Source organism: Hyalella azteca, unplaced genomic scaffold (genome assembly GCF_000764305.2).
Source record: "Hyalella azteca isolate HAZT.00-mixed unplaced genomic scaffold, Hazt_2.0.2 contig5366, whole genome shotgun sequence".
Taxonomy (NCBI): Eukaryota; Metazoa; Arthropoda; class Malacostraca; order Amphipoda; family Hyalellidae; genus Hyalella; species Hyalella azteca.
The window spans coordinates 403,395-430,879 of record NW_025935560.1 but is presented as its reverse complement, the minus strand read 5'-3'; the positions used below and the strand labels follow the sequence as shown (position 1 = coordinate 430,879).

General features: G+C 38.9%; 1 protein-coding gene across 1 annotated transcript; it reads right to left on the bottom strand.

Moving 5' to 3' along the window:
- Nucleotides 1–14,544: 14,544 nt before the first annotated feature.
- Nucleotides 14,545–18,812, bottom strand: LOC108681150 (glutathione peroxidase). Its single transcript, XM_018170146.2, has 5 exons — nt 18,692–18,812; nt 17,290–17,476; nt 15,969–16,103; nt 15,089–15,229; nt 14,545–14,837 (listed from the first exon to the last, which is right to left on the bottom strand). Exons 2-5 carry the CDS (start codon nt 17,464–17,466, stop codon nt 14,649–14,651), a joined length of 642 nt encoding a protein of 213 aa, XP_018025635.1. The 5' UTR covers nt 17,467–17,476; nt 18,692–18,812; the 3' UTR covers nt 14,545–14,648.
- Between the last annotated feature and the right edge of the window lie 8,673 nt (nt 18,813–27,485).

The window sequence follows — 27,485 nt, the reverse complement described above, 5'->3', positions numbered from 1 at the left end:
TGGCTCAAGCCATCGTCGGTAACCAGCCCGTGACATCATCTTGCTTTAAATATTAGGAGCTTTACGCCACCATATTCTGAAGCAAATAGCCCAGAGATTAATGGTTGTCCACCACTGAACGTTGCATCGAATCGTCACTTGATACCCTGACTTAGCTCGAACTGGAACTTGCGGACAACGGACTGCGACCAACCAGCCCAGGTCGCCAGCGGAACGGCATGCATCCTGCCGTACACCACCAGACGGTCACTTTTAGCTCACAGCATCCGGGGTTAGGTTTCAGAAAGCATAGTTCTGTTCCAAAATTTATCGTCGTACGACGCGTAGCCGTTCGACCGTAGGCTGAGTCGACACACGGGACAGATACGGACTGCTCCGGCGCGCTCTGTCCGGGTGGTATAAAATTTTTCGCGCATTGGTGTACGATGCTGGGCCATTCTACGTCAGGCTACTTTCCTGTGGGCTGATTCATCTAATTCAATGGATGTGATACGTCTGGTGGCTTGCGGCTGTTAATGTTAGTTAAAAAGTGTTGTAGGCTACGTTCTTCAGGGAAGGGATCATGATAGTCCATTCGATGCACGGCAGTGGTGGTCTCCAACAGGCGTCCCATTTTATGGGGGGCTTCAAAACTATATAGGTTATCCCACCGGGAAAGTGAGGACGCGACACTGATTAGTCGTCAAAAGTCCTACTAGTATAGGGTACAATGGATGAAATACCCATGCATCGTTCAATAAATATTCAAATGGGCATACAGAGAAAAGCTAATCCAATAACTGACTAGCCAGGAGTGGAAACTTTCAGATCAAAGATGAATCTATGGTTCGGCTGGGTGAACCGTTTAGGCTGACGGCGCTTGATCAATATGAAGTCACATTGGTAAGGTTGCAGGCCGCAAGAAGGTTGCACATTTCTTAGGTAGTCAAGTTAGAAGTTAGCGGGGAGCCACTGTAGGCAGACACGCTGGGACTCTAAACCAGCGCCGTTCCCGCAGTAACAGACACCGGCCACGCTAGTCGCATACAGGTGTATAAACCTCAGATAATTGACTTGAAGACGACGTCTAGGCGGAAGGCAGGGCCGGGTAAAGTTCACGTTCCATTTCATTTTCGAGTAATACGTTGGAAGAAAGAAAGTATGACCGACATTTCGCGGAGAGTCGGGCCGCTACATAGCCCCCAAGACGACGCACCCACTTTACATGAAATTTCTCAAGGAAAAGTTTACTGTAATTAAGGTACATTATTAATCCTCATTCCTCAGAAGTTTCAGAAGGAAATTCACAACATAGTAACTCTGATAACACCGTTAACGAGATGCAAATAACTGGCAATATCAGACGTTTCAGACCATTCGCTCTTATTCATCCTATTTCTTCCAAATTATTTACATTAGTATACGTATTATTTACATTAGTAAATTATTTACCACTCACCAAGACTAGGTATTGTCACCGAAACAATGAAAGTAGGCTCAGCATATGCCAGTAATAGAATTGGCGCTCTGTTCAGATTATGCCTTATCAGCCTAATTCGAAATGGATTTACATCACTTGTGGCATCAGCTCTAAGAAGAATAGGTTACAACTAGCAATTCACATGTCACACGATTTGAAATGGTTGAATAGTGAACTATGCTCTGCAAGTAATATTATTACAGATTCTGATCAATCATCCATGTCTGCTCGACTAATCACGAGAATTCTCGGACCACCAGACAAGAGCACAATACCCATCACCAATACCGAAGGGTTTACACCACAGAATTACGTCGAACTGCCTAATACGACATATGAAGGAATTCACGTTAAATGAGGTTATTTCATTGAGAGCATTGTTCAGAAAAGAGACACGTGTACAAATAGAGCATCACAGTAGTTAATGAATACATATGACATTCGAATAAATATGGTCGGGAACACCTATACTGTAAGGTTACATCTCGGGTCTGGGTATACCTAACATGTTGCGGGAGAACTAACATCAACACGTTTCCTCAACAGCGTAATCTCTCCATGCCTCGGAACCAATCGAACATGCTTACAGCGGCAGAAAAATCTATCTGCCAATTTCCGATGCCCAATTAATATATATAAACCTCCCCCTGCTTCCCCATACTGGCCGCCAAGCGCCAATGATATTTGTTGTGGCCCCAAAGCGTCTTGCTTTGTCCGTTTTTGGAAGTGAACTGCTGTGACTCCTGTAACGCAGCCGTGTCGTAAACCATAGGAAAAGATTATCCTTGGCAGGGGACAGACTCATGGTAGCATCTACGCGTCCATGTACGTAGTTCCATTGGATGTCACTGGACGCGAACCTGTATGTACGATTGATCTTGTCAGAAAATTGATGATCGAGTTCAGCATGGTTGAACTAATGTATTAGTTCACACATGGAGTTCAGCACCCTATACGAGTCTGCTGAAGAGTTGTCTGATTCTGTGTCACGTGTCATTTCGACAACTTAGAACTGGTCTCCTAATAGATCATTTCAGCTGGCCACAGAGGAATAAAATTACAATCTTAGTGATTACCGAAGGAATTCATAGCAACAAAAATGGGGCAAGCTGTTTGGAAAATCCAGATGTAGCTGGGTAAAGTTCACCTTCGTTAAAAAGATCAGTAAGTTGGAATAGTGCGATGAGTGAACTCATGAGCGATTTGTTGAACAGATTGAACGGCTTTGAAAAACTCGGGCACGAAGCCCTTGCTACAGCGAGGATCGCTTGAATCTTCTGCACCAAAATCAGCGTCGCTAACATGAGATATTTTATTCTTATTTCCTACCAACGACCTGCAACATCTGATACTTCATACTGTGGGTCGAGCTCTGATTTTTCCGGCTGCATTCGTCGAGTACATCCGGATTCAAAGGATTCGGCCTCACAAACTTGGTCGCGGACTTCAAGTACTCTGTCGTTCTTTCTATCCACTCAGTCATCAATGTTAGTTACGTTGATTAATTTATTTGTCTCTTAGATCTATGGGTGTAAATTGGCACATTAGTTTTAATGTGTACATCGATTTCACTGTTTCACAATTAAACTAACTTTTTTTAGAAATAATATTTATCGCGTGGCTTAACTGGCTGGAGCTCAGAATCTCCACGCTGCCCATTTCCGTGTCACGAATGCACGCTAATTTCAACAGATGCGCGGTGCGATTGTTGCGGAACTTTGTTCAGTTCATCAGATATAGCAGATTTGAGGCTGTATCCTCTGCCTCCACATTTGAAGTCCCTTCAACCTGCCCCAGATGAGGGCGGTCGACAACGAGCTCGAGCGAGACGTTGGATTGGGACTGCTGGGCTGGCGTCCTCCTCGACTTCATCCTATTGGCTGTTGCGCCCTTCTGAGCCACGAAATGAGTCATGCCAATTGTGACAAAAAATAAGTTTTCTGGTCTCGTGGCAGCTAGAAGAGATCGTAATGAAGACATTCTCGTCGTCACCAGAATAAATTACTTTTTTACTGCGTATGTAAGCTTGTCCTCTTGTTTAAAACCAGGTTTTGTATATATGCAAGGATTATTCAGGAGTGTATTCACTGAAAATTTGTATAGGAAGGTAGTAGGAAGATATTGTAGATTTCACCTAGTTCTTAATTTGATATTTTGTTTGACTTTGCACAAAAATGTAAGAAGAAAAAATAAAAATTCAGTCACAAATTTGTAAGCCATGAGTCCCAGAAAAAAAAAATCCTCAGCAACGCCAGCTCAACCGGTTATATAAAATTAATCTGTCAAGTTAACCTAATGCTTGTGCTTGTCACGCAATAGATAATGTGTAATTGTTTTATTTTGTCATTTATAGATCAGACTTAAGTATTTAAATTTAAATAGTCTAAAGCGCTATGTCAGCGCCCTAGGTAGAGGTTGCCCAAGCTGGCGCTGACACCGAAGCATCAGCGTTCACTCAAGTCGTAGATCGCACTGATCTGCAGGTGCGGAGGCAGCGTCGTTATCCTTAAGCCCCGTCCAAACGTTCAACTTATCGTCATTGTTGCATGTCATGTCAAGTATAAATGACAAGACTGGGCGTGTGGACGCTTGCATGACAGTTTTGAGGTTTGACGAACCTCGAAAAAGACGGATGGGCGAGGCCTTTGGTTTATGCAAGACAGACGATACGTTTAATCGCGTGGAAGATGGCTATAGCCTCATCTTAGAGGTCTTATCTCTATGTCAACAGTGTTTATTTCACTAGTAATGATCACGATCATGTATGAACTATACACCATTTCTTGCACTGAAAACATTAGGGAGCTTGGCCTAAGACTTCAAACAAAGATACAGCTTGCCATTAAAACCAACTGACGATCACAGAAGATTCGAATGATAAAAATGCATTATTTTTACCAATTAGCAAACTCTTCTACTTCCTAAACATCATCGAAAAATGAACGAACTTGTCGCAAGTTCGCTAGTGAGCTTCCAAATAGAGTCGGTCGTTGATTATGACAAAATACGAGCAGGATTAGTGCGGAAATTAAACCTGCAGTGGTTCCAGCGATAACCGTAGCACACTGCGATGAATTTCAGGCTACAATGGCCTTTTATTGCTAGCAATTAAAATGACGAGGGCATTTCAAGCTAAGCGATATTATGGCCGCAATAAAATATGCTCATGAAAAGTAAAAACGTGCTTGTTGAAATGGAGAGTACGTCCATATTTTGTTTAACTTCCAAATTCTGTTAACAAATGTATTTTCAATTATTGGCCTAATGAATTTAATGAAGAACGTATTGATTTAGTACATCACGCACAATCCACATGCATTGAGTTGTTCTACAATTCGTTCGTCAGATTTGAAATCACATGAGTACACCATCCCGATTCGGGTTCAAATCAAATTCAACGTCAACTTTTAAACGCCTTGATGTCTTACTAATAATGAAATCAACAATATATGCGTTGAACGACTATGATCAATAAATAACCTCTTTGGACATCATTGCTGCAAGTTCTGGACTCGCTCCTGATCTGAGTTTTTAGGCTTGAACTCATGTTCAGAGGTAATTAAAATAATATAATAGCGAATAATAGGACATAATTAACGCATAGCTCTAAAATCTCAATATTTACAAATTTATTTATCCATTCTAATTTCCATCAATCCTGGCAAAGTCAAATGACACGATCCGCTCCAGCTTCCCCCCGCAGCAATCTTTCAGCACTTACCCTTCCGCAAACTATTAATTAATGAAGGAAAACTTGAAAAAATATATTATTGCCTCATAATGTTACGTTGTTAACTTCTAAAAGGTTTCTATCTCGTACAAAATATTAGTTTCTGTAATGAAAGTGGTTATATGCAACAAATAATTTTAAAAAGTTTCCAGAACTTTCAAAAGGTCGCATGCAGATGAATAAAAGTTATAGAGTTATTTCTAATTCTAATGAATATTATTCTAAACCAGACTATTAAACTGTTAGCGTCCGAAGGTGCAGGTCGGTTGGCTTATGCTTGGACCAACTTTAGCCTGGAGCTCTAACGTTCCTTGATGCACTTCTGATGAACACCAAATCACGCGATGTTTGAACATAAGATCGCATCCCGCGTTCAACTTCAAAACAAGCTAGCGATATTTATGTAAAACTTCGGGTCATATTTTTAGGAGGGGGAATAGAATATATTATGCAAAGGAGGGGTGGGTTGTATACGCTTAGCGTAACGCCCTATCAAAGGCAGATTACGGTGCACCTCAGCTTCCGCTTTGGCCTGCCTAATGGACGGCAAAATGAGTGATGTTGGAAACCCGCGGCTGTGCCCACGACGTCGGCCCGGCCTTACTTTGCTCCTGTGAACCTCGAGCGCTTCTCAAATAGTTTCATTATTGAACAAACGACCAGAAAACTGCTCATCATGTCTAATAATGCAGTTTGATCACGTGTGTGTAAAATAAATATAATCAAACCATTTTGAAGGCAGATGGAATTAATGTACGAAATTATTACAAAATCCAATGCAATACTCAGAATGAAAAGTAATGTTTTAGTTGGATGGGAATTTTTACTCAAACAACGTGAATAAGTTCCAACTCTTGGTTACTAGTGCATAATTTGCCTCTAGTGCATAATGTGCACTTTTGTCCGAGGAAGCTTAGGTATGAATTCTTAAAGAGCCTCAAACCACTCCACGTGCGTTAATAGCGATCAACTAAGATGCCGTATAATTGCCTTCTCTAGACAATGGCGGTCCACAATAGCCAGTCTCCGAAAAGCCTGCTATACTTTTCTGCATCAAGACCGCGACGAATCTGGATTATGTATTTAAAATAAATAGAATTGACATTAAATACTTTCCATAACCCAATGAATTAAGGTGATGTTGTGTGCGAACTATGTTATTGCATCGTTCACTCATGAAAATAACAATGAGGCTGGTGCGATTAAAAGTCTGGCTTAGCGACAAATGTTTTACGCTGGGGAAATGTTTGGAGTCGTCCAATTTTCTGTAGATTTACCATCCTGAAATGAAACACCAAATTCGAAAAAGTTTAGCAGCCCAATACGCTGCGAATATTTGATAAACGTTTTCTAATATCATGATCGTCAAATTTTTGTTTATTCTCAAACGATAAGCACTTCGATTGGAGTCGTCACTGACTTCTCGATTGGCCTCAACCATGCACAAGACAAGGAGCTGTCGGAAAGAACTTTAGAGCGGCTTTCCAGCCTGCAACCACTCTGATGCCGCGTCTTTACTTCAATAATTCTACCTGCAGACACTTCAACTTCGTATTCGAGAATCCATTTTGCATTAAGGAAATTATTTTTGAAGCCTGCCGTTTCCTAGTCTCTTGTTACCGTAATGATGAATAGAGCGTAGAACTAACAAAACTTACAATCGGAAGATATTAGGTGAGTTAGCACTCTAACAAATATACAAATAAATTAATATGACGTACATAAGTCACAAGTAAATGCCGGCAGTCACAAGGCGTAAAAAATAAATCGCAACAGTTAATTATTAATTAGAGTAAATTAATTTTCGTTTAAAAATATTAAATGATTATTTCTGTACAACACGATTTTTTCCTATGTAAAAACATTTTTTGGGTATTTTTAAAGTACCTAGGTATCAATCAGCTGGCTTATAGATCAGATTAAATTGTGTTATGACGGTTCCAGCGTTTCCAGCTTATAACTTGGAAATAGTAGAAGGAGGATTATTAAGACTGTTATGTATGTTAGGAGTAATTTAAATTTAGTTGAATTCATTTTATCATTGTTTTTGAACACTGATACTTAACCGGTAAAGCGCTCATTCCTAGAGCAGAAACAGAAATTGTCCGAACGTGAAAATATTCACATTTAGAGCAAATACTGCAGTCAGACATGTAGGTAACCGAGATAAGCACATACTTAAGTTGTCTTAGTAGGATCGATACCTGAGGTAATCTTATTCAAAGCATTGTTTGTTTTCAACCAAATACTTCAAATGTGCGACAAAAAATTCTGAGCAAAAATTGTTCAGAATACAAATTTTTGTTCAAAGATCAAATGATATTGCAAAAATCATCAAGAACTTATAAAGGCTTAATTAGTATATATCTCTGAAATCGTTAGATTATCTCAAATATGTTTTTCGCCTTCATCTGAGCAAACGAATAATTCCTGGCTACGACTACTCCAGTCGCTCCTCCATCCCTCAGGAGGCGCCATCTGCCGCCGCACTGACTTTTGTTGCACCTCACCAGAGTTTGACTGATGTGCTGCACCTCACCAGAGTTTGACTGATGTGCTGCACCTCACCAGAGCTTGACTGATGTGCTGCACCTCACCAGAGTTTGACTGATGTGCTGCACCTCACCAGAGCTCGACAGAGATCGCTGGATCGCCGAGGCACCGTAAACCTGCGAGATTGCTTCCACTCCACTCGGTTTAGGGCTGAGATCCACGCGTCTCCACGCAAGCATGGCATGCCGGAGACTCTCTGCAACTTCACGCCGGCCTGATCTTGTTACGATAAACTCGCGCGAGAAATGTGACTTTTCGCTCTGAAGATACGAGTAGTCGTAGTGTTTGTTGACCAATTTTTCGGGCCCTTTTACTTGATGCCTGAGTCTAAAGGGCTTGTACGATGCGAAGTCCTGGCAGGAAAACATGGTCGGAGAAATAATGATTTGTTTCTTATGATCGTCATCATCTTACCCTAACGCAACATAACAAATGTGCATAAGCTTGTTGACATAATTAAATAATGAAACTCTTCATTGTTGGATTCCCCATTGCCCCCCCCCGAAAAAAGTAGAGTTTGAATAAAAAAATGAAGGAGATACCCGTGGACCTATTACATGGAGCAGAATTTCTGTAATATGAGTCACATCAACTTGAGATAAAATATGATTACAAGTAGAAACGGTTCTTCAAGTCGGTTGAGTTGAAACAACGTTTGTACAATATTAGTTTAAAATGTTTCCTTGTTAGAAAGAAGTGGATATATTCATTTTGAGATAGATTTTGGAGTATTCTTAAGCGTGTCTTCATAAAACCTGTGATCTGTTGCTGTTCCCATCCCATGCTCGGCCAAACCTTCAGCAACAAACATAAAGCTTGTAATCAAATGGCGCGGTCCATCTCATTTGCATGAGTGTGTGTACCGATTACTCAAACCAATACCAGGAGTGCAGGTTACAAATGCAACCAACTCAACCCACTTCGATGAAAAGATTTTCCTTTGTTTGAAATTCTGTACCAGCAAGTGAAATGAAATTCGAGGGATTTCGACGAGCCATTTCAAAATGGCAAGAGAATCCATTTTCGTGAATCCATTGCGATTCCCTGGATTGAGGACAGGACTCCATCAAGAAAAGCGAAAGATTTCATTGGGACGAGTTTTTTGCGTCCAGGATTCTATCGTTCATGCATGGAATGCTCCGACTGGGCCTTCCAACCCGCCGCTTGATGGCGCATGCAAATGTGATTCGGTGGCATGCGATGCAGGTTCATGTGCACGCCTCCTGATCCTGCACCTACCGGAGCTTTGGTAGTCTATTGGTAAGCGATGCAGGCACAAGTGAACGCCTCCTGTTCCTGCACCTACCGGAGCTTTGGTAGTCTATTGGTAAGTGATGCAGGCACAAGTGAACGCCTCCTGTTCCTGCACCTACCGGAGCTTTGGTAGTCTATTGGTAAGTGTTGCAGGCACAAGTGAACGCCTCCTGTTCCTGCACCTACCGGAGCGTTGGTAGTCTATTGGTAAGTGCGATGCAGGCGAACTTTAACGTCTACTGCTCGATCTTGCGCTTCCCTATGCGATGGTAGTCACTAGGTAAGCGATGCAGAACAACTTGAATGCTTTTCGCGCGAACCTGGACCTCGTAGGTAGTTGGTAGCCCCGATGCTGGCACGATGAAGGCTAACTTTCCTAAATAAATAAGGAGTAAGCTATCATCAAAATCTAATTATCTTCTGGATTTCTGATCTTCAATAATTCTCGTTATCTGTTTATTAAAATATTTCGTAAATTATTTAATTCGTCAACAAAAGGTATATTTCGAACAAATAGAAAGTTTAAAATTTAATTCTATAAATTTTGAAGGCGTAATTTATTTTATTGTGGCCCAGGAGCGCAGTAGCTGCGGGCAGCTCGTCATAAGAGCCTCTATCAATCCTAAGCTTCTGAGCTCGTAGCCACACCGACGCAATCTTCTTGGACCCGTCAATCTTAATTAAAACAAATTGCTTGCTATTCTAAGGCTTCCTAATCCGCTTCCTCTATTGAAGTACCGGACGACGAGGCCGGCTTCGTGGGATTTCGGGGACCGTTCTGTGGTCCACGTAACGCACACAATCACAACTAAATACTAATAAACCCACGTATAAATAAGATCCACTAATAAATATTGATTTTAGCTGCCTTGACCTTTGTACTTGAACTGAAATTGTCGTTCGATTTCGAAAAAAATAATATAAATGAACATTACGGTCAACTACATTAAATTATAGGCTTTGGCCGATAATACAAGTGTCAAAGGCCTTTATGTTTACCACGAATAAATACTATTTTGAAGCAATTGAACTTCCAGTCGTCGAGCTGTCGCAATTCCAAAATAAATCCGAACAAAGTCTTTAACTTGGATTACTTATGTAATTTTCACATGTGGGAGACACTTAAATTAAAAAAAAGAGACACATCATAAAAAATATGTAAGAGACACCATAAAAAAGTAGATAACATGGATGTGATATAATGCACTTTTTTGTGAGTGATTTTCTGTGAACTGGGTAGTTTTCATTTGAAATTTGCTGTAAGTGAAGTGCAACGAATATCTAAGAAATTGTTTTTTCACATCTCATGGACCAATAAACGATGATCTAGATGAAGGAGCATCAATAATTCTTGAGAATGGCTTGACGCGTCATACGAATGGCTTTCTTACATAACTTTATGCTGAGAAATTATTTGTATAAAGCTTATAAATTGTTTGCTGCAAATAATAAACCCATATAATTTTCTGAAGTCAGAAGCTGAAATGCTTGTTTAACTTATATATAAAAGATCAGATGAAACGGTTATAAAATTAACATGGAACTTTATCTTTTTCTTAGTCGGTCTGCCATCAGAACTTCTTACCTGCAGTCGGGCTTGTGATGTCGCAGCAATATCCTTATTGAAGCTGCGGATCTGAAGCTTGTGTTTGTACGGCTGCCATAAGCGGCTCGCGAGCCGATTCTGTTAAGAATTCACTAATTCTTCTTCAAAAAACATGAAATAACCCTGAATTCAACATGAATGACCAGAGACTTATTCTTTTATGCAGGGTGATCCACGGAAACTTCTTGATTCGAAAAGTTAATAAAAAAGATCTAGTAAAGATATGATTACAATATAAATTTATTGCAAAAGGGATTACATGAATTTTTGTATCACGTGACGTCGGACAAATATATGACAGCACCCCATGGTCAATGCATTCATTTGTCGATTTTTTAAGTCCGTTCAACTCGCTGAAGCAATTGACTAGGCGGGATAAAAAACTTCATGACTTTATTTTTACTAATGAAATGTTTTCGCTCTTTACCTACAACATTTGGTTACTTGGTGCAAATACAAAACAGGAAGTTTCCCTGAATCACCCTGAATGTTCCTCATTATGATTGTAGATTCCAGTTCGTAAATGTTTAAATGAAGTGAGCAATTCAAAACTCAGCTGAATTTTTAATTGCTCAATAACCTTGAAGTAAGAACAATCAGTTACATGGAGGCTTGCAATCCATTTATTCTGCCCACATTCATTAGCCACCAAGGTCGAAGACGAAGTTCAGTGAAGGCGTTCAGAATTTCAGTGAAGAAACAAAATGAACTAGAATAAAATGTGAAATGTCAAGCTGATCTGTTAAAATTGATTTCTTTCGTGTTTGCCTTATGCTCTTTCCAGCCCATTACAAATTTTGCTTGCCGAAAATTCTAAATTTTTTAATATCTCGAATCAGAATATTTTAAAACTAAATTTGGAAAAAAAATCGTCTGTCCAAATACAAAAAGAAATTATTTTGAAGCAAATGCTTTTTCTTAGTAACTTATGACAATAACTGCCTTTTTTAGTAACTTTCCTTAGTAATTTCTTTAATAATTGTCTCTCATTGCTAAAACAAATCAAGCATGATTTTATTCGTCAAGGAAATCTAATATTTTTCCAATAGCAGAGAAAGTGTCATAATAATAAACATTTTATAAATGAAGAGAAGTTCGACTTTGAGAAGAGAAGTTACACTGCTTGAGTTTGCTCTTCATTCGCGTTACACTCTGAAAGCTCATGGCATATACGACTTTCCATGTGCAGTACGTCCAGCTCATCTAGCACTCCAGTTCCAGTGCTTATGGCTAGGCATTTTCCAGACGATCCCTCAGGGACATGACGTGAAGGCATTAAAAGTGTCAGCTCAAAGACCCAGGAGGTTCTAGGCTGAGAATGCGAGCGCTACTTTCAAGAAATTCATGGCTGACCAAATGCAACAGCGCCTTTGCCTCGGTACAAAAATATTCTAATGCATTCACAAACTTAACGAGCTAGCGCCTGCAGTGAGAGAAATTCAGAAGTGAAACATCAACTTCTAAGCTATGGAATGGGGACCGTTTTTCTTGCTGGGCCTAATTCACGACTCTCTTCAAAATCTTACTGTAGTTCATGTGCTCCAGAAAATAACCAAAGTGTCTTTCAAGTGGTAGTTTATATGTACGAGTGTGTATAGAATTCCCATGCGATAGTTTCAAGTCAATCATAGGCCGAATAAAGAAATTACTTTGAAATTCAATCTGAAAATTTGTTGGGGCAAAATCTATAATTTTGTCTTAAAGCGACCTTTTTTAAAAGTATGGATCAAATAATGCATAGCCTCCATGTATGATTTCGTATTCAAATGTACAGAGAAAAGATGGTCCTCTGGTACAATTTTAAGTAGAATGATTATGTAAAGTCGGGGCAAGGACTTCAGTAGCGTAGCTTGCAATCTCCTGAGAGGTTTCGTTGAGACGGCGAGGCATTTATTCGGTGTCCGAGCGCGCGGCGACGATCTTTCAGTGCCAGGCGCTTCGCAAAAACAAAACCCAGAGCTCATCTTCTGGTCCCACAGCAAAGTTAGCTTCGTTCTTATTCCCTCAAGTCTAGCAATTGCTTTTTGCTCGAACGTTCATTTGTTTTCATCTGACACAGACGGCAAGGCTTCGTGAGCCTCCCGTCTCGAACTCTAAAGCGTTCGTATTTGTTACAATGAGGCAAATGCCACCACAGATGCCCTTTGCTCCGCATTGCTCCAGCGAGATTGCCGAGCTGCATACGCGATAGTCTTATTTACGTCATTTTCTGCGCAAAAAAGTTTAGTTTTGTCGGATTTCTATAGCAATTTAGTTCAACTTTCTCGCGATTTTATTCGAATATCGTTTCCTTCCGAGCAATAGAAAGTTATGCATAATTATTATTGTCAAATTTTCATTGCTTATTGACATATTGCTTATGGACAAATAAGCGCCTGCTTATTTGTACATAAGATTAATAACAATTGCTTATTTATAATCGAAAGCAACTGACAAATTATTATTTGTCAATATTTGTCAATTTCTTGCTTATTGACAAATAATTTTACTATTGCTAATTGTATTATTATTTGTCAATTGCTTTAGAATCCTTTGTATCGATGAGTTCGGAGAATGCAAGCTATCACTTCCTCGGTTTTTGCTCGTCTTTCGTTTGAGTCTCGGATAACCACACAATTTCTCCAGAACCTGGTTCCAATCACCATTTTTTACCGTCTCGATGGATTTTTTCTACGACACAATTCAATCAATCAGCCTCGGTTGAAAAGGACGGCTTCTTCATCCATTTTCCGGCTGATCGACGACTTAAGAAGGAAGTGCAAAGTTCAGGCTCGTGAGAAACTACGAGCTAGGATGCCTTTGAAGTATTTGCACGGTTGCAAGGATCATGAACATGCATCACTGACTACATTCACGGCAATTTCAAAGCAAACTCCGCACTCGACAAGACGAGTAATTTAATGTCAAGATGGCTTCCCAAAATTTTCATTGAAAGGGTATATTTCTTATCGGTCAAATGGAAATTCTTGCGTCGTTGCGTTCATTTAATCAGCAGGCGTTATTTCATGGCGCATGTCACTTCCTAATATAAAATCAGAGCACAAGTATTACGTATAAAGGCTTTCTGAATCTTATAATATATATTACCTTGCATTGCCAATGGATGGCGGTGATGGTATGATCGAGATATTAGAGATGGTATTAGTAAGGTGCCTATTTTCATTTAATTCATATGAGTTCATATATGAAAAAGCACTAGTTGTGAAAAAATTCCAAACTCTTTCGTTCATTTTATCCATTGCTTACTTTCAAAGTTATGTCCTTGATCGCAGAACGAAAAATGAATAAGGCATGTTAAGTTACCAACGAATTTAAATTTCTAAAGTTTGGCTTATTGGAAAAAATCCTAACTGTATCACGTTACATGATTTTCGCGTACCAAGGTGCTTCTTACTTGCGGCACTGATTCTGTGTATAACGTTTGTGATGACGCACAATGCCTCGCTAATGGAATCCTCTGTTGTGGCCAAATTTCCGACCAAATATTTCTCGCTGATGGAGGCTGGAGGTTTAAAATACTACGTAACTCATTAGAGCTTATCGCCCATAGCAAAAACTCAAAATGAGACTCGTGCTTAAAATGCTTGCTTCGCGGTACCCGTCCAAAGAAACATGAAAATATTCATCCCTAAGAAAGCACATAAAAGCGTGTGTTCTGGCAATCGATCTATGGATACGAGCATATTTCGCCAGTAGGTGAGTGGTTTAATGAGGCCATTGGATCTGCGACCGCATGAACAACGAATGGAGGTTGGGAAGAAAAATACAGAATTGCGTCCATTGTGTCAGTGGTGGGCCGTATGGGACATCAAATAGTGAGGCAGGTATCTACGCTGCTACAAAATATCTCCGTCTTTCAAGTAGAAAGAAGACGGGACGATTATTGCAGTGTTTGTACTGCTCCATTTGTCAGCGATTCATCTAAGATGAAACTCAGGACAACAAGACGGAGAATAACCTTTCGACAGTTTTTTCAAGATTCTTTGTAATAAGTTTGCAAGAACATGCGATGCTCATCAGTTGGGAAGGCACGTACAGTACATATTTCAGGCAGCCAACAAAGCGTCTATGTCGGCGATGACAACGCTAACGTCGACCGAGGCGTGGTAGCGGAAATAAGGCTTGCCGTCTTTGCCGACTAGAATTTTTTCGAAGGGTTGACGAAAGTCTGAGACTGTCATAGGTGAGTATTCCAAGTCAACGTTAAATTCCTCTTCCGTGTACGAACATCCGCTCTGCAATCGAAAGACGGGAAATTAAATTTTTTGTGCCAATTCAACAATAGGGTTGAAATTTTCGAAGTATATTTGAGCCATTATCTTGATTATGAACGTCAAGCTCGAAGTTATTTCTACAAACAATAAAAGGAATAGATGAAGGCCTTGACCATAAAAATCTTCAGAGAGACAATGCAAATAATCAAAGATTAATGAATATGAAAAATTATTGCAAGTCATCGAGCTAAAACTGAAGTTCTTGCAGCAACCTTGATGAACGTGAAGAACGCGTCTTCGCCATCCCCGTTCACAAGCGTTTTCTGGAACACCGGGAACGTGGGCACGAAACCGTTGCCAGGGCGCACGTAGAACAGAGCGTCCATCATTTCATCGTTACTCTCCGGCACTTCCTGCGAGATCAAAGAATATATTTATACGTTTTTGTTTGATAGATCGTACATTTTTTGTTTGATCGAATGTACATCTTTTATCTGATCGATTGAACATTTTCTGTTTGATCGATTGTACATCTTTTATCTGATCGATTGTAAATTTTTTGTTTGATCGATGGTACATTTTTTGTTTGATCGATTGTACATCTTTTATATGATCGATTGAACATTTTCTGTGTGATCAATTTGTATATTAGTGTCTATCCAATCAAAATGCATATTCGATAATGTTAGTTAAGAAAATTACAATCTTAAAATTTCAGAGCAGTAAGTTAAGAAAACTAGTTTGTAAGGAAACTCGATGAACAATTTAGGTTGCTTAGGAACTTTAGTTTTTATTCGCATGAATATCCGATAATATTAGAGAACTGAACAGAAGCAATCAGCGGGAATAAATGTAAGATTAGTTTCGTAATCTTGTCTTCCTTAGCAAGTCAGCCAAATTTTCTGTTCGTCACTGTTGGCATCGCCCAGTTGAAATCACACATACCCTTTTGAATTAAGTTCAACTGTTGAGCTGAGTTGACCCTGTTGAACTAAGTCCACCCTGTTGAACTGAGCTCAACTGTTGAGCTGAGCTCTCCCTGTTGAACTGAGCTCACCCTGTTAAACTGAGCTTACCCTGTTGAACTACGCTCACACTGTTGAACTTAGCTCACCCTGTTGAACTGAGCTCACCCTGTTGAACTGAGCTCACCCTGTTGAACTGTGTCGACGGGAAGGCGAGCACCATGAATGGCTGTGAGGCGTACTGGCTCATGAGGTCATTGAGTTCCAAGAAGCCTGAGGTGCTGCGCGTGTTGTAACTTGCGACGTTCGTCACCAACACAACCTGCAGCAAAAACATATTATTAACATGTTAGCAGATCCTTGGATTTTTAGAAGTAAATGTGCAACAGCATTTGAAACGCACTCCACATTTATCACTAAGATACATTTTAACCCAGTTGTAGCTGGCACGTGCTAATTATTTGTCACTGACTTATTTTGTTCGAAAAATCTAACTAATGTAAATGTTACGTATAAAAATATAAAAGATGAATGTTAAAGTATTCCTCTCATGATGTGTTAAATGAACCTAGGTTCAAAAGTTGCAAAAAATTTTAAAGAATATTCCAATAAATTTTATGACTGACAGAAATTCAGTACGTGAGCCTAAGAATATCCCTGTGCATATCCAAGAAACATCAACGCACTAGACTTGTGTCCTGTTTATTTACGCTCTGTTCACAAAAAAATTCTACATTACAACAACACATCCGTTTTACTATATCAAAAATTTCTCTCTCTGTTTAAACAAACATGATCTTATATTTCTAATAAACTTCGTTTTTCTGTCTCTCTCTTCTGTTTTTCTTTGGATTGAACATGATTTCTCAATCCTTACAAAACGCTCTCCTATTTTCTTTCTCTATCTCTATTACTCATTTTCTCTCGCTGTCTTTCTCTCTATCTCTAACTCTCTCTATTACTCATTTTCTCTCGCTTTCTTTCTCTTTCTCTCTCCATTACTAATTTTCTCTCGCCTTCTTTCTCTCGCTCTCTCTATTACTCATTTTATCTTGCTTTTCTTCTCTTTCTCTCTCTATTACTCATTTTCTCTTGCTTTCTTTCTCTCTCTCTATATTACTCATTTTCTCTTGCTTTCTTTCTCTCTCTCTATATTACTCATTTTCTCTCGCTTTCTTTCTCTCTCTCTCTCTCTCTATTGCTCATTTTCTCTCGCTTTCTTTCTCTCGCTCTCTCTATTACTCATTTTCTCTCGCTTCCTTTTTCTCTCTCTCTATTACTCATTTTCTCTCGCTTCCTTTTTCTCTCTCTCTATTACTCATTTTCTCTCGCTTTCATTCTCTCTCTCTCTCTATTACTCATTTTCTCTCGCTTCCTTTTTCTCTATTACTCATCTTCTCTCGCTCTCTCTATTACTCATTTTCTCTGGCTTTCTTTCTCTCTATCTATATTTCTCCTGATCCCCCACCCTAATCTCAACCTAGCACTGGAGTTCACCGTGATCGCACCGAGCCCTGATACACGTCGAAGGAGATCCTATCAGCGATGGTGCCGTTGACGGGCGTGGCGCCGAACCCGTAGATGTCGCCGGCGATGGACGAGTCGCAAACGACGCGTCCGATGATGGCGCACTTGGCGAGACCAGCGACGCTTAGCGCCACGATGATGGCAAGGAACGGCTTCATTTGGTAGATTCTGTTGGATGATATTTACAGCTATAATGCAACTGGCAACTAAATGACACTACGGAAAAATTAAAGAGCTGAAATAAAATAATATACTGAATAACAGCAATAAAAACACAAAAATTATGATGATACCCACAGTTATTGTTTCAGTAATCAGACTGAAACATTTTTCGTGTTTTAAGACGGGTTATGTTCAAGTAGAAAATAAATGCTCAGAGTTAAAGTTTTTTGATCGCTATTAATTACATTTTAACTGAAAAGGGATAATTAAATATATTGTGCACTGAAAGGTCACATATGCACAATTGGTAAAGATATTGTACTGAGGGATTCAGACAACCTTACATAGCATTGGCAATAATGCACGTTTATCAATGTCTAAGGAAAAATACAATCTAATGATACATATACCATTCATTTCCAACGTGAATATTTGTTTGTAATAAGTCCATTGGTATATGGACCCTTGAACATTAATAATGCTCACGGATGAATGCACGTTTACTGAATCAAACAAACAGTACAATACAGGATGTATACACAAATGTCGAGTCTAAACTACATTCAATACACCTGTGGCATTTATTGCATCATTGTGCACGTATAATTATTGATCTATACGCACGCCGAGTTTAAACTAAATTCAATGCATCTCTGGCATATATTGCATCAATGATGCGCGTCCAATTCACGATATACATTCACACACACGCCAAGTCTAAACTAAGTTGAGGAGTTATTGGCTGCAGTTTGCTGGAAGTTCCGCAGCATAACAGCTGCTCAATTGCGGCTCTAATTGAGGCTTTGACGAGCACCGGCGATCACGACTAGCGTATAGAAGTGCGCGCCTGACATACGTCGCTTGCTTATGGAGGATTTGTTATTGCAGTGCAATGCTTTAAGGAGAACTTTCAAAATATGATGTTTTATACAGTAAATGTTCAGATTTTTTAATGAAAAATACTTCGTTTTATCTTGCTATACTTTGGCTAGCAAAATTTTGGAACAGTTTTAGCAAAAATTATGACCAATGGTCATGCGCGATATAACTTATAATAGCGACTAATACTTGGTAACGAATAAATTTATTAATTGAATGCTGTTTTGTAGCTATACCGTCATACTGTTTCATATATAAATAAACTCATTATGAACTCCAAATATTTATTTTAATAATTTAACGAGAAAGGCCCGATCATATCCAATTACGAATATTACTTACATTGTGACGATCTAAAATCCAATGGCTGAAAACTGAGAGGTTCAGTTATTTCCCCAAATCTCACTCACACTGCGTGTTAAGATCAATAAACACTCATTGTGAAGCTTAAGTTTCTTAACTCAGCACTTCATGAGAACCTGTGGTGCTGACACATGTTATTGTCCCTTATCATCGTGAGAAGCAACGCATGGGACGATGGCGGCTGAGGCTCGCCGAGTGTCAAGGATCGTCTGCTCGGCTGTCGCTCAATGACTCGGCAGAAACCTATGTGAAATAGGGCAGTGTGTAGTGACATGATACAATAAAATATCAAGCTTCTTACTTATCAAAACATTGTTGTCTATGGACATTACCCGAAAGCAAATATTGCAAGGATTTGATTGTTAAGGATTTCACCAGGAGCAGACTTCTAAGTGGCTACCCACAATAATTACTATTGAGATCCCAAGTACTCATGAACAATGAATAGCGGAGAATCATCCCATTTGTGTTTTCCTATCCATGCAAGTTAATGTAATCTATCAATTGACAAATTTTAAAAGATCGGCTACCTAGGAGTACAGATTTTACGGTGACATCGTGATATTAAAAGCTATTGCTCAATAAGGCAGCAAGTGTCCTGAGATGGGCCATATGGCAGCTCACACGGTCAGCTGAAATTGCGTCGTCACAGACGTAAACATTCCCAGCGCCTCTGCCCTGCAACATTAATCTCTGTACCTGTAATAAATTATCGTTTAACGAGGATATAAATTATTATATAATGAGGTATGATGTTTCTGATGTGCTACTTGGTTTGAATTATTCCCTGTAATTGAAGATTCCTTCTCTTCACAATGAATTATCAATAAAACAGGGATGAGAAAACTCACGGGTAAACAAGACTCTAAAAAAGTTATTGCAAAGCGCCATCCCTAAAAAAATTTGAATTTATTTCTTGCTGGTTGCCTTGGATTTAGCTGTAAATTGGCTTGGAATATTAAACCCAAGTTCTGTGCACCTGCCATATATATTTAATTTACCCATTTTTCTCGTTAGACGGGAGACCAGAAAATTCCGAGATTTAAGTGAGACGATTTTAATTGAACGTAAAGTATGTATGTGAATTTCTGATGATTCTCATGATGATCATGCGATATCTATTGGCTATAACTCAGAGCGTGAACATTTTTTTATTTTTCTATTTAACCATTTTCATTAGAAACAATTTAATTTAAAGATTCTTCTTAACAGGACCAATTTCAGAGTGTACATGGACGATGGTTACAGAATGCCGATGATACCGCATAGCGAAATGGCGGTCTCGCAGTGTTTTCTTTGTAACGGTCTCTATCGTAACTTTTATTTGAGAAGTTCCCTGAAGTGCTCTAAGAGTTACCCCAAGTCTGAAGCAAGCATTGGTTCTCATCGCACGAGAACAGGCCAGCCCATCGCAGAGATCTCAGCTAAATCGACTGCGAAGGAAGTGCTTTAAACTTCGTCTTATTCGACGAGCTGCGCTTCTGCTGCTCCAATTTTACAGCTCTCTCGCTGCAACACATCTTATATTTCACACTGCAGGGCTTATTTACAAGGTAGCTGTAGTCAGGAAAAGGAATGTAACTGTAGTCGGCGCCGCTCTAGAAAGTACTGAGCATCTATCTGTGTTCGTTTAAATGTTAAAAGAGCTGACATAAATATAGCGTCTTGAAAATAGCGTCACTTTTATTTTCTACAATATAGAACAGTAGGCGGTCATATATACTGAATTTGACAGAATTATGTAGTACTTCGCTTTGAAGAGTTGTGAGTCGACTGAAATTCTGTTTTCTATTTTCATTTGATAGGAATAAATATTTAAACTAATAAAGAGCGTAAGGAGTTAGGGTTTCCCAATTTTGAAAAAGGGTTGCTGGCATTGAAGTCGTCGCGTTGCCCGCTTGACTCTCGGCATTTTTAATCCCAGTTCACTAGGGACCAGAAACATAGCTTTTAAATGCACATAGATAAAGTTAGGTGAAAAAAAGTTCTCTAAATTTCTTTGACGGAAGGAAATTTTTTTCCAGACAAAGTAGGAACTTTTCTATTGCGAGTGGGAATAACCTTTATATATACACACAAGAAATAAATATACGTTTAAAAATTACTTTTTAAAGACAACACTTCTAATGAATCCAGTGTCCCCAATGTTAAAGGTGTAAAATGAATTTCTCATCCTACTTTTTGAATATAAAAAAATTAATTTTTCATTTTTTTAATATATAACATTTTTATCTCAAAATTAATTGTTCTGTCAATTGATTCATGCATTGTCTTCGACTTCACACAAGTGTGCAAAATTTCAGGTCAATTGGACAAGTAAAAGTGTGTCAAATGTCAGTTTTAAGATTTGTAGCTGACAAAATAATTTTTTGAATTTATTAATATCAAAAAAAAAAAACCATTTTAATTTTTAAAATCATCTAGTTTGTCATTTGATTCTTGCATTGTCTCCAACTTTACGCAAGGGTGTAAAATTTCAGATCGATAGGATAAGTAGAAGTGTGTTAAATTTTTATTATAAGATTTGTAGCAGACAGACAGACAAACAAGAAGTGAAGTTAAAGAGAAGTGTTGTAAAAATACGCTAGGTCGTGTCCACTGCTTGAATATTACATCAGAAGGAATGATTAAAACTAAGCGAGGCTCTCTAGAACCTGATTCCAATCAACGTTTGCAATAAAAGTTCTTTTCAAGGTGCCGAATCACTATGCTTAGGTTATATAAACAAAAAACAAAAAAATCTAAAATGCAGCACACACATCAAAGTTTTAATGCGTGTAAATTCCGAGTAGCGCTTGTGGAAGCAGAGAAAAGAAGTAATTCGGTTTGTTCTTTGAATGAATGAACCCGCTGAAACTTACCAGAAAAAATTTGGCTGGACCTGCCCGAAGTCCGACTTGTTAGTGCTTAAAAAAATAACAAGAGTTGGTCTTCTCAGAATTCTTGCGGGCTAATGAAGTTAGTTGAACTGCATAAAATTTCATGAAATCTTCAGCGGTCCAAATGCACTTGTTCGCATTTTTTGAAAATGATTGTACCTTTTCCTAAGGCTTCAATAAAAATGACAAGGATATACTGTAGAGTTCTACTAGATAATTGTATCCCAGTGTCACATCCGCTGCAGTTTTTTAGGCCATTGAGTGAGCATTATTAAGCTTTGGATCCTAATTAAAGGGAAATTTCATTGCGCTAAAAAGGAGCATCAGCCGTGCTCATGTTCTCTAGGGAAATCAGCATCAGATCGCCAGACGCAGCGCGGCACAGCAACTCGCACTTCAGAGTTCATCTTCGCTGCACGGTTTCCTTTGAGTTAATTGTTCAGCTCCGCGCAAAGACTTCCAGTCACTTAATTGTTCAGCTTCATATTAAAACTTCTTCCAAGAAAATTGTTCAGCTTCACTTCAGGACTTCTTCTAAGTAAATTGTTCAATTTTACTTCAGGACTTCTTCTAAGTAAATTGTTCAATTTTACTTCAGGACTTCTAAGTAAATTGTTCAACTTCACTTCAGGACTTCTAAGTAAATTGTTCAACTTCACTTCCGGACTTCTAAGTAAATTGTTCAATTTTACTTCAGGACTTCTTCTAAGTATATTGTTCAACTTCACATCAGGACTTCCTCTACGTAATTTGTTCCTATAGCATTCAAGACTGGATTAGTCCAGCTCTGATTGAAGACTCACCTACAATTAACACTTCTCTCAGCATGAAACCTAAGCAATGTATTTTGCCCATCGAACAATATGCGGCTTAATTAAGTTTGTTTGCAGCTTTAATCAGCGGCGTTGACTTTTAATTTATCCAACAAACATTTTGAGGAGAACAGAAAGGCATTGGAAAGGGAAATTAAGAGCGCTCAACGTTGTACGCGTGATCGAAAGATGGTGAAAATTTCTTCATCAACAACTTACTTGATTTATTCGCTTCAGAAGATTTTTCAATTATTGAATAGAGCTTTCTACATTTTTAATATTTTAAGACTGCAAGATTTTTTCTCAAAAGTGTGGATTAATAGAACCCAAATCTGAAAGTTATATGCCCAAAACCTGTCGCGTAATTTTATAAGGTTTTTAATTCTTAATAATTTTCAGCTCATGTGTTTATGAAACACACCTATATAAAATAATTAATTACCATTAATAAAAATTTTTATTGACGGAAATATTTCGTCCCGTTATGCAATTGACAAATGCTTCGAAAGTCATAATTTTCATGGGATTCCATGGTCCTTTATATAATGTATGATGCTCATTAATCATAACAAGAGGGACTTATTCTGTGCGACGTGGCTTTCAATATCGATACTTTGTGAATGCTGAATGTGGCCATGCAAGAGGCGCTGCAACTCTAAATGGTACAGTTGATAGTACAACACAAGTACAGTTGATGGAGACACCATCACTATCAAAACGCTTTACGTGGTCAAAAAACAATTTTTTAATGAGCTCGGTAGCCATTTAACATCACATGTCTTTGCATCAATTCACTTTGGAAACTAGCGATTCATAAATCAGCTTTCTACTCTGGACGCCCAAGGGCAAAATTATCTAACCCCCCTTCAAATAATAATACTCAGTTGCTGTACCGAAAAATGTTATTTTGTCGGCGTATTCTCATACGTGTAATGAAGAGGAATTTTGAAGTGACTCAGTTCTGGCACTGCTGTTACAAAGGACGAGCTCGCAGTCCTTTTGTATTAGCGTTAATTGGTGGCACTTTTGCAGCTAACGGAGCGATGCTTCAGCCAATTACGACCCTCAAAGATTTATTGTGGAGCTCAAAAAATGGAAAGCGCCTCACACAAAGCTGATCACAAGCGGTGGAGCTCGTGCAATGCCACAATACAAATGTACATATTAATGTCTCTTTACACTGTTTTGATTCACCTATTACTTGCGGGATGACAAGTTATGCACTTTGATATGAATTGAAATATCAACACACCATTCAAAAGCTTCCTTTATGGTTCCGTCAATCAAAATGTTCATTTGCTAACAAGTGCATATGTAGAACATGTTTGAATTATATACTGTCACTTCTCTTTTCATTCCAAATTTTCACGGTGATGAATTATTCGAAGTCAGTGTAACATGATTATTCAATTCAATTCACTGGGCTAATTCAAATAGTTCATTGAATTCGGTCGTATAATGCGACAAGTATACAGAAAATCCTTCCAACGTCAATTGAATGACGATGAAAGTATTTACATGCATAACTCATAGTATAGGTAATGAAAAAATTCCCATGCGTATTGGGAGCAGAAGATGTACCATTCGAAGCTATTGCACGCTGGAGGAAGCATAGCACATTTTACTTTGAATTCCATCGAGTATTCGAGCAGGCCATCTGGTCTTAATAAGTTGGAGCGTGCAAGTTTACAGCGAAGTCGACACTCGAACTCGGTCTTCTCATCTCGGAGCAGAGCGGCAACGAAGAGGCGAAACACGGCGACTGCGACGCGCGCGATGGCTTCAGCCGAGCATAGGGCGCTCTTGAGACGTCCAATAAGAGACGTTATGAGGGACCTACGGGCTGCAATGAAAGCGTTTCTTCCGGTGCGCACCGAATTCCGTTTTTTATCAAGACATTGCGACAACATTGCCTAAGTCGTCTAGAAAAATGCTACGATTGTAACGCGGTAAACGATGGAATAATAAAGTTTTCCTGTATGTCTAAAAACTATTTAGGAAAAGGATAAATCAACTAATCGACATATCATAACGTGGTCCGCTCAAGCAATTACATTTCGAGTTTGAGTTAATAAGCTGCTTGTCAATATTAGTTGTCCAATATTATCCAAAAATGCTGTACGTGAGACCAATCAAATGCACGGTAATTTATCCGGATTTGGCTCAACCTAAGTAATGTGCAAGGTTCATTCTTTTCTAACATTATTAATTTAGCAATTACTAGTGAATTAATGTTAGTTTATAAACCAATATGAGTGAATAAATTTTGAAAAATCCAATTGTTCTCCCGTGATATGAAGGGTAGGAAACAATACGACAAATAAGTTTCATGGGTTCAGGTAAAGTTTCAACTAATAAGACCTGCAAGAATCCGAACAATAGCGGTAACAATGGCCTCGCAGTTTCCCGAAGAGGCCTCAGTAACGCAGACTCCTGATTCCTCTCCATTCCAGGGACCTGCGGTTGTGGAGTCTAGGATTCATCTCCCGCTAGAGTTTGTTCTTTGAAAGGATCTTAATTCAAGCAGCTCAGGGACTCCCTCGAGAGGCTTTAGAAAGGCGGGCTTTTGTAGAATCGACGTCTGATATCGCTAAAGAAAAGCATTAAGCATTCGCTCGCAGGCCCAAGGGATAGCTGAGTACACGTCGACTCCTCTACAGCTCGCTTCAAAAGAATCGAAATCTGGATGCTTCTGTAATTTAGAAAGCTTCTCACACTCTCATCAAGGTTGATGTCAGGCTAAGGGTGAGCCGAATAAATGTATGATATTTAATTATGAATTACCTGACTTTTATGCTTGGAATGTTTTCACTGCTGCCTATGTATGATATCTGAAATATAACGTCGTTTTGGCTGTTCATAAAAAACTTATATTATATTTATATATACTTATATTATTATATTATAACTTATATATAAAAAACGTTGGCTTTTTTAATACGTTCACGAAATAAGTACATGAATTACATATATGATTGTAGAAAGCTTATTGATTCTTTCCAGAAGCAAGTAAAAAAAATCGCAGAATTTTACATATAGCTTTACTGGTGCCTCTATACGACGGCTGGTCACATGATCGGTTTTTGAGCGGCCGAGGAAGGCTATCAAAAAGCAATCAAGAGTTTCATATCCCAAGTTATCATTCACTTTGGGGCGAATTTTGGACCTTCGTCCAGAAGGTGCCATCCCAATATACAAAATATCTACGGGAGTATTACAACTATTTCGGTTCTATGGCTTGCTTCTCTGGAAAAATACATGGGGCTTGTAGAATCGACGTAAATATGTGTTCTTGCCATTACAGAATAATTCTATTGTTCAGACTTTTGCAGTCTAATTATGAAATTTATGTTATATGTATAACAATTACCATCCAGACTCGGAATAAAAATCATTTATTGTCACAGAACAAAAAGTATTCAGTTCATCATTTTGAATTTGTACGAAGAAATAATAATATACTATCCAATAAATTTAAAGCGTCCTTATGGTAATGCGAGTCAAATTCTTTTGAATCTATGAATTCTGAAAACAAATTTATTCGGGCTTGGCTGCAGCTTTAAAATCTCCTTGAGACGGTAAAACTGTGAAAGTTTTCAGAAAGTTTCCTCTAAATCGTTGCAAGTCTCGTCCTTCAAACCAACTCTCCTTTCATCACCAGAATTGTATGCCAACTTCTCCAAATTGCGCGGCGAACGTCGTTTTCCAGCCTGTGACTTCAGAGGCCGACCTAGCCTCCCTCACCACCCTTCCTATATTGCATATAATGCAACGAAAACAAGAAGGAATGGACGACGTGGAAAATTCGTGAAAAATTTTCATGGACGACGTGGAAAATTCGAAAAACTCTTCACGGAATTTCAAGTATTCGTTGCAACAAGCAGTTGAATGTTGAATGTGAAAATTCATTAGCAATTTTTCGATGCAATGTAATATTTTAAATAATCATTTTTCATCATATCCCTACGTTTAGTATGGTGATATGATTGACAAACAGTTTCGAATTCGAAATAGTTTTCAGGAAGTTTGAGGCGTTGCAATTAAGTTGCCGCTGCTGCTGGATTAGTTGGCGGCGGTCAGCGTGGATTTCATCGCGTTTTGGTGGCCGGATTTAATCAGGCCGCCTACATCAATGGATTGCAGTGTCTTTGAACGTCCATATGCAGGCGCCGTGGCACGAGTGCACTTCATTGCGTAGCTATGCTGGTAATTCCGAGCGCGCAGTGCACCTTCAATTGTCAAACATTTCTGAACCATCGTTAACCTCCTGTCGCCTCGCCGGCATAAACATCGCAAAAGCAAGATGACAAATTCAACTCGAACAAGGGCATGCGTTATTTTATATCATTTGCAATTTTACCATGATTAAATTCTTCTTCTTGAAATAAATGCATCTTCCTTATGTTTCAACTGTTGGTATTTTAAATATTTACTTAGAATAAATTATAGAGATTTAAAGCTAGGAAGGCAGTTTTTGTGGCTAGTCAAATGTGAGCAAAAAATGTATCATTTATTAATACCCTAATGGATAGAAAATTTACGATATCTTCTTCAAATTTTCGATACCTCAATTCCAATTATTGTGCCTAATTCTAGATGTAGATGTACTTACAAACAAAATCAAAGATTTTTTTACAAACTGATATAAATAATTCCAGTAGTCTTAAAACCCTCATAACAAACACACAGAATACTCGTTCCGTCATTAATAATGAAACTATGAATAAGTTAGGCAATGTGACGAGGACATGCAAGGCGGGTAGGCTGAATGCTAATCAGGCTGAATGCGGGTAGGCTGAATGCTAATCAGGCTGAATGCGGGTAGGCTGAATGCTAATCAGGCTGAATGCGGGTAGGCTGAATGCTAATCAGGCTATGAATAAGTTAGGCAATGTGACGAGGACATGCAAGGCGGGTAGGCTGAATGCTAATCAGGCTGAATGCGGGTAGGCTGAATGCTAATCAGGCTGAATGCGGGTAGGCTGAATGCTAATCAGGCTGATGCTGGGGCTGCAGGTGAGGCTCGCATCGCGTCTAATGAAGGAGAGCGCGCCTGTGAGCGGCTATCACTGCTCGACAACA

Excerpts from the sequence above, each read along its gene's own strand:
- LOC108681150 (XM_018170146.2), bottom strand. The coding sequence starts at position 17,466 with ATGAAGCCGTTCCTTGCCATCATCGTGGCGCTAAGCGTCGCTGGTCTC. Across the intron at positions 15,230-15,968 it reads CGTCGACACAGTTCAACAGG|GAAGTGCCGGAGAGTAACGA; the intron begins GTGAGCTCAGTT and ends TTGATCTCGCAG. Across the intron at positions 14,838-15,088 it reads CGTTCTTCACGTTCATCAAG|AGCGGATGTTCGTACACGGA; the intron begins GTTGCTGCAAGA and ends TTTCGATTGCAG.